Source organism: Lepisosteus oculatus, chromosome 27, assembly GCF_040954835.1.
Source record: "Lepisosteus oculatus isolate fLepOcu1 chromosome 27, fLepOcu1.hap2, whole genome shotgun sequence".
In the NCBI taxonomy this organism is placed as follows: domain Eukaryota; kingdom Metazoa; phylum Chordata; class Actinopteri; order Semionotiformes; family Lepisosteidae; genus Lepisosteus; species Lepisosteus oculatus.
In genome coordinates, this window is record NC_090722.1 from 10,359,650 (window position 1) to 10,369,276 (window position 9,627).

Below are 9,627 nucleotides of genomic sequence, written 5' to 3' on the forward strand. Positions count from 1 at the left end.
CCCTGATGCCCTCAGTCTCTCCTACAGCACTGTCCTGATGCCCTCAGTCTCTCCTACAGCAGTGTCCTGATGCCCTCAGTCTCTCCTACAGCAGTGCCCTGATGCCCTCAGTGTCTCCTACAGCAGTGCCCTGATGCCCTCAGTCTCTCCAACAGCAGTGTCCTCAGTCTCTCCTACAGCAGTGTCCTGATGCCCTCAGTCTCTCCTACAGCAGTGCCCTGATGCCCTCAGTGTCTCCTACAGCAGTGCCCTGATGCCCTCAGTCTCTCCTACAGCAGTGCCCTGATGCCCTCAGTCTCTCCTACAGCAGTGTCCTCAGTCTCTCCTACAGCAGTGTCCTGATGCCCTCAGTCTCTCCTACAGCAGTGCCCTGATGCCCTCAGTCTCTCCTACAGCAGTGCCCTGATGCCCTCAGTGTCTCCTACAGCAGTGCCCTGATGCCCTCAGTGTCTCCTACAGCAGTGCCCTGATGCCCTCAGTCTCTCCAACAGCAGTGTCCTCAGTCTCTCCTACAGCAGTGTCCTGATGCCCTCAGTCTCTCCTACAGCAGTGCCCTGATGCCCTCAGTCTCTCCTACAGCAGTGCCCTGATGCCCTCAGTCTCTCCTACAGCAGTGCTCTGATGCCCTCAGTCTCTCCTACAGCAGTGTCCTGATGCCCTCAGTCTCTCCTACAGCAGTGACCTGATGCCCTCAGTCTCTCCTACAGCAGTGCCCTGATGCCCTCAGTCTCTCCTACAGCAGTGCTCTGATGCCCTCAGTCTCTCCTACAGCAGTGTCCTGATGCCCTCAGTCTCTCCTACAGCAGTGACCTGATGCCCTCAGTCTCTCCTACAGCAGTGCCCTGATGCCCTCAGTCTCTCCTACAGCAGTGCCCTGATGCCCTCAGTCTCTTCTGCAGCAGTGACCTGATGCCCTCAGTCTCTCCTACAGCAGTGCCCTGATGTCCTCAGTCTCTCCTACAGCAGTGCCCTGATGCCCTCAGTCTCTCCTATAGCAGTGCCCTGATGCCCTCAGTCTCTCCTACAGCAGTGCCCTGATCCCCTCAGTCTCTCCTACAGCAGTGCTCTGATGCTCTCAGTCTCTCCTACAGCAGTGTCCTCAGTCTCTCCTACAGCAGTGCCCTGATGCCCTCAGTGTCTCCTACAGCAGTGCCCTGATGCCCTCAGTCTCTCCTACAGCAGTGTCCTGATGCTCTCAGTCTCTCCTACAGCAGTGTCCTCAGTCTCTCCTACAGCAGTGCCCTGATGCCCTCAGTGTCTCCTACAGCAGTGTCCTGATGCCCTCAGTCTATCCTACAGCAGTGCTCTGATGCTCTCAGTCTCACTAGGACACTGGGACACTGAGGTGGGTGCCTTTGGGTGCCGTACACTGACAGGGGCACTGTCCCAACATCGTGGGGATTAACTTTGGAGTTTGTGTGTTTGTGTCTGTTTGTTGTGCTGAAGAGTGAGAGAATTGAGCAGCAATCACACACACTGATATATAGATGAATCTATTTGCCTCTCCCTGGCCCTCTCCTTCTGCACCTGTGTGTGTCCCCCTCCTTTCTGTCCACTCTGTCCCTCTCTCTCCCCATTCACCCCTTCATCTCTCTCCCTCTGTCTCTTCTCTCTCTCCCTCGCTTATATGTCTCTCCTCTCTTCTCTCCCTCTCCTCTTTCTTCACTCCCTCTCTCCCCTCTCCCTCTGTCTCTCCTCTTTCCCTCCCTCTACTCTCTCTGCATATCTCCCCCCTCTCTCCTCTCTCCCTCCTCCATCTATCCCTCTCTCTTTCCTCTCTATCCTCTCTCTATCCCTCTCTCCCTCCTCTCTCTATCCCTCCCTCTCCCTCTCTCTCTCCTCCTCTCTCTCTCCCTCTCTCTATCCCTCTCTCCTTCTCTCTCTCCCTCCTCTCCCTCTCCTCTCTCTCCTCCTCTCTCTCTCCCTCTCTCCTTCTCTCTCTCCCTCCTCTCCCTCTCCTCTCTCTCCTCCTCTCTCCCTCCTCTCTCCCCCCTGTCTCTCTTCCTCTCTCCCTCCTGTCTCCCTCTCTCCCTCCTCTCTCTCCCGGCGCTGCGCGGCTCTGTGCTGTGCTGGGGGAGTCGCGCGAGTGGAGCAGCTCAGAGACATAAATCTTCATATACGGGCTGTTTTGATTAATGCCGCCGAGCAGGGCTGGGGGCTGGACCTTTCCTATTATCCGTTAATGGAAGATGGAGGGCGGCTGTCTCCGCCACTAGCCTGCTGTCATTTGTTCCACTTTGCAGTCCATTTGCTAGGGAGAGTACAAGGTACTCCATCAAAAATATTTTCAGAGTTAATTTCCTGCGCTTAATCGTCCTGATTCTGATTTCGTATCGAATGGCAGGATCGATTTTCACATGGCGTCTAAATTAAATAAGGAGCTGTGCGCTGGCTGGTCTGCTCTCTGCCTGTGCGCTGGTCCGGCGCTCCTCCTGCTCTCTCGCAGGAGCGCCTTAATGACTGACCCAGAGCATCGACGTCTTCATCATCATCATCATCCTCATCCTCATCCTCATCGTCACCGTCATTATTATTATTATTATTATTATTATTAAATTCCAGGGTAATCCTCCAGTGATGCTACACCTAACCTTTATTCAGGTACATCTATAAAACACACAGACAGACAGATACAGAGACACACAAGCAAACAGACAGACAGACAGGTACAGAGAGACAGGCAGGCAGACAGACAGATATAAAGAGACAGATAGACAGACAGACAGGCAGAGAGAAACAGAGAGACAGCCTGACAGACTGACAGACAGACGGACAGGCAGACACAGTTAGACAGATATAAAGAGACAGACAGACAGACAGGCAGAGACACAGACTGACAGACTGACAGACAGAGAGACAGATACAGAGACAGATACAGAGACAGAGAGGGGAGTCTCTGCTGTTCCTGTTCTGTGGGTTTAAAGACACAGGGGGCACAGAGGTCTTGAGGAAGTCAGAAGGAAGAAATAACAGAGAGAATAAATACAGAAAGAAAAAAGCGTTATAGAGCTGGGTGACAAACCGGCGGAGTGTGTCGCAAATTCCCTTTCAGATTTAAAGCTGTGTGTAGTCTATCGTCATATCTTTCTACAGTCATTTATTTTCTCATTTTTCTCCCTCTCTCTCCTCTCACCCCTCCCTCTCTCCTCTCACCTCTTTTCTCCTCTCTCCTCTGCCCTCCCTTCTCTCCTCTCCTTCATCGCTCTCTCATCTCTCCCCTCTTCCTCCTGCTCTTCTTCCTCTCTCTCCTCTCTCCCACTGGAATGGCCACCAGCCTCTGTTTCCCCTGCCCAGTGCCCCAGTGTCAGTGGGCTTCTTGGGTGAAATAAAGGAGTTCTTCATCATGAGGGGGCAAAGGGTGGGGAATGACCAGGGCTCATTCATTCATCGTCATCATCATCATCATTATCATCAGAGCTGTAGAGTCACTGTAGAGACACTCAGTCCAGCTCCTCTGTATCTTCACACTAACACTCCTTCATCATCATCAGAGCTGGAGAGTCACTGTAAAGACACTCAGTCCATAATAAATTGATTAAAAACTACTGTAACTAAATAGAGAGAAATATACAGTAATTTTATCTGTGAGTTTAATTTTGATTATTGCATGAAAAACAGAAATAAATACCCAGACTGTGATTTAGCCCACATTCATCGCCACACGGACTGTCCACTCAGAGTGAGAGAGAGAATGGGGGGAGAGAGGAAGAGAGGAGAGAGGGATTAGGGAGGAGAGAGATGGCCACAGCCTGAGGAACAGTGAGCCTCTCACTGATGTTCTGTGTGTTGTATGTTGTGTGTCAATGTCCTGTGATGTGTTTGTGTCTGTAGGTGTTGAGTTAATTGTGTCTTTGACAACATGGTACTTCATCAGGCAGGACAATAAAGCTCATTGGAATTGAACTGAGGAGAGAGGGAAGAGCACAAAATAGAGGGAGAGGAGAGGGGAGAGAGGAGAGAGGGAAGAGAGAGGAGAGAGGAGAGAGGGAAGAGCATGAAATAGAGGGAGAGGAGAGGGGAGAGAGGAGAGAGGGAAGAGAGGGGAGAGGAGAGAGGAGAGAGGGAAGAGAGAGGAGAGAGGAGAGAGGGAAGAGACAGCTTTATTGGGAAGATTAGTTCTCATACTCGCTGACTGACACTGCAGCCCAGTTGAGCCTGTCGCTGGTCATTAGAGAAAAGTGGAGCCTGAGAAATGGACCAGTTGGTCAAGCAGTGGTCATCCGTCTCTGTCCAGCAGCTGGGATTAATTCTGGGCTGCTCAGCAGCCAGATGGCGTTTGGAGTCGCGCGTCTCGCTCCTGCGCGGACAGCGGGGAGACACCCCTCTCCCTGGGCTCCCGCCCCTGGCCGTGTTTACTGGCTTAATTGGGTCTAATTAGCTGAGGCAGAGTGGGCGGCGGCCAGCTACTGCACCACAGTACTGGCGGCTGTGTGGTCTGACCGGCGCTGATCACAGCTGTCCTGCCACAAGAGAGCCCTGCCAGCATTCCCCTGCTCGAACCCTGAGCCCACCGGTCTGTGTCCCCCTGCGGGTCACCCTGCCCGAACCCTGAGCTGACCTGGCTCTGTCCCCCTGCGGGACACCCTGCTCGAACCCTGAGCTGACCTGGCTCTGTCCCCCTGCGGGACACCCTGCTCGAACCCTGAGCTGAGCTGGCTCTGTCCCCCTGCGGGTCACCCTGCCCGAACCCTGAGCTGAGCTGGCTCTGTCCCCCTGCGGGTCACCCTGCCCGAACCCTGAGCTGACCTGGCTCTGTCCCCCTGCGGGACACCCTGCTCGAACCCTGAGCTGACCTGGCTCTGTCCCCCTGCGGGACACCCTGCTCGAACCCTGAGCTGACCTGGCTCTGTCCCCCTGCGGGACACCCTGCTCGAACCCTGAGCTGACCTGGCTCTGTCCCCCTGCGGGACACCCTGCTCGAACCCTGAGCTGAGCTGGCTCTGTCCCCCTGCGGGTCACCCTGCTCGAACCCTGAGCTGACCTGGCTCTGTCCCCCTGCGGGTCACCCTGCTCGAACCCTGAGCTGAGCTGGCTCTGTCCCCCTGCGGGTCACCCTGCCCGAACCCTGAGCTGAGCTGGCTGTGTCCCCCTGCGGGACACCCTGCCCGAACCCTGAGCTGAGCTGGCTCTGTCCCCCTGCGGGTCACCCTGCCCGAACCCTGAGCTGAGCTGGCTGTGTCCCCCTGCGGGACACCCTGCCCGAACCCTGAGCTGACCTCAGTGTTCCACTGTGAAATTCCTGGTACTTCATGTCAGAACAGATGAGAATGGACAAGACGTCCTCCTTCCTCTCTCTGTCTCTGTCCCCTCTGTCTTTCTCTCTGTCTGTCTCTCTACCTTCCTCTCTCTGTCCCTCTCTCCTCTCTCTTCTCCTCCTCTCTCCTCTCCTCCTTTCTCCCCCTGTCTCTCCTCTCTCCCCTTTCTCTCCCCCTGTCTCTCCTCTCTCCTCTCTCCTCTCTCCCCCTGTCTCTCCTCTCCCCTCTCTCCTCTCTCCTCTCTCCTCTCTCCCCCTGTCTCTCTCGGTCTGCAGCAGGCTGGTGATGAATGGCTCTAACTCTCAGACCAGCTCGTGTTCACTGTGCAGGGGAGCAAGGAGCTGTCAGTCAGTCAGCACCCTGCCTCAGAGCACCGGGTGCTGGGACAATAGTGACAGTCCCACAGACCCCCTGCGCCCCCACACTGACTGGACCGGCCCGCAGGATCGACACGAGGGACACTGCAGAAAGACTGAAGGCCGAGGAGCGAGGCAATGAAGGGAGCCAGCTAAAGCAGATGACTGGCTAACCTCATTAAGTGGCCTATTTGTTAATAATAATAATAATAATAATTCCTCACACTTATATTGGGCTTTTCTGGACACTCCACTCAAAGCGCTTTACAGGTCATGGGGATCCCCTCCAGCCCCAGCAATGTGCAGCCCACTTGGATGTCATCAGGCGAGCTGTCGAGCCCACCTGGAGGCATCAGGACAGAGACTCAAACTGCCGAGTTGAAGGAGTGATTATCAGGACCCTGTCCCTGTGACTGCAAGGGATCATGTTCGGGTCCCAGCTGGGACAGTGCTGTTGTACCCCTGAGGTACATCACTCTTAAGATCCTGGTTTTAAGAGGGTCATTACAACAGCGTGTCTCTCAGAGCAGGGCAGGCCAGTCCTGGTCCTGTAGAGACTGGTCACTGTGTCTGCAGGCCTGTCCAGTACTGGTCCTGTAGATACCGATCACTGTGTCTGCAGGCCTGTCCAGCCCTGGAGGGCTGGTCAATGTCCTGGAGAGGGAGAACAACAGAGAGTAACAGAGACACGGCGGGAGAGAGAGACAGAGTTGGAAAATCGTACAGGAGTAAAAAGTTTTTCCAACTTTTCCACGGCGAAAGAGAAGACAATGTAGCTACACTGCCACCTTGTGGCACAATCTAGGAACTGTACATTTAACATTTTGCCTTTTATAGAGATACTGTTGAAGTACAAAGGATATAAATATAGATACAGTTACAGAAATTGATACCGTTATAGATATGGTGATTAACGTGATGTACGTTAATGTCTAATAACATGTTTTTATTGTAAATGTTCTGTTAATTGCTTTGGCAACAGTTTAATTCATTGGTCATGCCAATAAAGCTTTTTGTACTTTGAATGAGACGTAGGTAAGATACAGGTATAGGTATAGACATAACGAGCTAGATATAATAAACATAATCACAGTAGAAGAAAAACATAATTAACATAACATAAAGCATAGATACAGAATTATCCAACTTGCTAATACTTTCCTCTTTCCCTGCCTTTTCCGTGATAAGGGCTCTTTGACAGGAACTCTGCTCAGGGGAACCTGTTGACCCGGGGGGACAGCTTTCCGCGCTGCACTTCTTGGTGTGGAGCAGCAGTCCTCCTCTGCCCCTCCGGAAACACAGACCAGGGCTGGATGAGACCGGGGTGCTGAAGCAGCAGGGTACATTTCCAGGCATGAATCCCTACAGCGCCCATCGGAGCGTTTTGAAGGCGGCGCTCTGTTGTTTCGAAATCGGGGAGGGGAGGGCGGTATGACAAGACGGGCAGGAGCACCCTCAAACCTTCATTCCTCATGTATGCCCCCCAGCCCTTCATAATCGGAAGCAAAGGAACCGTGTTGCTCACTAGGTCCACAGTCCTTGTTTCCCACACGGACAGGATTTCGAGTGGAGCTCAAGATGGCTGCTCACGGTGTTGTAGGCAGGGAGGTCAGTCGCCTTTAATTGTCCCGGCTCCGGGTAATAATACGGTATATACTTTCGTTAATAAAAACAGTATACACTGTTCAGCTAGTCAGGCCGTGACACAGCCCACGGTTTGGGTGGGTCTTCTTCTTCTTCACCTCCTCGCCCCCCCGAGCTCGCCATGCGCCTGTCCCTGCGGACTCTGATCTCCCACGGCCGCTATGGGCGGCGCATGGGGCTCGGACCCGAGTCCCGCATCAACATGCTGAGGAACATCCTGACCGGCCTGGTCCGACACGAGCGCATCGAGACCACCTGGGCGAGGGCCGACGAGGTGCGGATATACGCCGAGAAGGTAGGGTCGCCGCTAGCAGCGCCGCTCCTGCCGTCGCCGTTGCGGGCTGACCGCCTCAAGAGCCTCAGACACGTTGCCAACAAGCGCAGCGTCCCCGCGGGTTCAAGAGCGCGACCCCCGCCCCCTTTCTGCGACAGAGGCGCTAACACGGCTCCCCTCAGGTCCCACGGGTGTCCTGAGGCCGCTGTCGCTCTTACTGGCTGCTGTCTGACACGGCGTTCGGGAGCTGTGGGCTCCTGATGAAACTCGGGACACAGTCTCAAGCCCCCCCCCTCTCTCTCTCTCTCTCGTTCCTCTAGCTGATTGACTTCGCCAAGAGAGGAGACACTGATGAGAAGGCAATGAAAATGGCCGACTTCTGGCTAACGGTACGTGCGTCTCTCTCAGTGCAGTGTTCATGTACTGGAGTGTCCAGTGTGTCTGTATTAACCCCTCTCTCTCTCAGTGCAGTGTTAATGTACTGGAGTGTCCAGTCAGTGTGTCTGTATTAACCCCTCTCTCTCAGTGCAGTGTTAATGTACTGGAGTGTCCAGTCAGTGTGTCTGTATTAACCCCTCTCTCTCTCAGTGCAGTGTTAATGTACTGGAGTGTCCAGTCAGTGTGTCTGTATGAACCCCTCTCTCTCTCAGTGCAGTGTTCATGTACTGGAGTGTCCAGTCAGTGTGTCTGTATTAACCCCTCTCTCTCTCAGTGCAGTGTTCATGTACTGGAGTGTCCAGTCAGTGTGTCTGTATGAACCCCTCTCTCTCTCAGTGCAGTGTTAATGTACTGGAGTGTCCAGTCAGTGTGTCTGTATTAACCCCTCTCTCTCAGTGCAGTGTTAATGTACTGGAGTGTCCAGTCAGTGTGTCTGTATTAACCCCTCTCTCTCTCAGTGCAGTGTTAATGTACTGGAGTGTCCAGTCAGTGTGTCTGTATGAACCCCTCTCTCTCTCTCAGTGCAGTGTTCATGTACTGGAGTGTCCAGTCAGTGTGTCTGTATTAACCCCTCTCTCTCTCAGTGCAGTGTTAATGTACTGGAGTGTCCAGTCAGTGTGTCTGTATGAACCCCTCTCTCTCTCAGTGCAGTGTTGATGTACTGGAGTGTCCAGTCAGTGTGTCTGTATTAACCCCTCTCTCTCAGTGCAGTGTTAATGTACTGGAGTGTCCAGTCAGTGTGTCTGTATTAACCCCTCTCTCTCTCAGTGCAGTGTTAATGTACTGGAGTGTCCAGTCAGTGTGTCTGTATTAACCCCTCTCTCTCTCAGTGCAGTGTTAATGTACTGGAGTGTCCAGTCAGTGTGTCTGTATGAACCCCTCTCTCTCTATCTAGGAGAAGGACCTGGTCCCCAAACTCTTCCAGGTGTTGGTACCCCGTTTCCAGGGACAGGATAGCCACTATACTCGTATGTTCCAGATCCCCAACCGCCAGAACCTGGACCGGGCCAAGATGGCGGTGCTGGAGTACAAGGGTAACCCCTACCCTCCTCTGATCACGCGGCGGCCGGACAGTGAGCACACGCTGCTGAACGTGCTTCTCCGCGGGTATCGGGAGGAGAGGGACCAGGGTGGGGCCAGCACCTCCCCCTGAGGCCCCAGGCTGGGCCGGGTCACTGGGGCCCAGTCGCCCTGAGGCCTCAGGGCTGCTCTGGACTGGGCCGGGTCACTGGGGTCCAGTTACAGTGTTTGATTCTGTGGCAGCCCGGCTCTTTCCTGCCTGTGTTCTCACTGACGCAGATCTCCGCCTTCCGGAATGCCGGGAGTCTGGGAGCGCAGGAGCTCGGACACAAGCACACACGGACACTGGGGGCACTGCCGCAGGGGGGCACGGGGCTGCTCCACGGCCTGAGGGTTTCAGTGGGATACAAGACGTTGAAATAAAGACGGCTGTGGTTCACCCTGAGTCTGTGAGTCTGTGCTTGAAGGAGGGGATCCTGCGTCTCTCACACAGCGCGTCCACTGCATCTGCGACTCTGCTGCGTCTGCGTGACTCTGCGTGACTCTGCGTGACTCTGCGTGACTCTGCGTGACTCTGCGTGACTCTGCGTGACTCTGAGTGGCCCTGCTTCGTCTGCGTGACTCTGCGTGACTCTGCGTG

The 9,627-nt window shown here is 54.3% G+C and overlaps 1 protein-coding gene across 1 annotated transcript; it reads left to right on the forward strand.

Moving 5' to 3' along the window:
* The first annotated feature begins 6,954 nt into the window (after positions 1-6,954).
* On the forward strand, positions 6,955-9,426 carry mrpl17 (mitochondrial ribosomal protein L17). Its single transcript, XM_006641611.3, has 3 exons — positions 6,955-7,550; positions 7,850-7,918; positions 8,863-9,426. Exons 1-3 carry the CDS (start codon positions 7,377-7,379, stop codon positions 9,118-9,120), a joined length of 501 nt encoding a protein of 166 aa, XP_006641674.1. The 5' UTR covers positions 6,955-7,376; the 3' UTR covers positions 9,121-9,426.
* Positions 9,427-9,627: the final 201 nt, after the last annotated feature.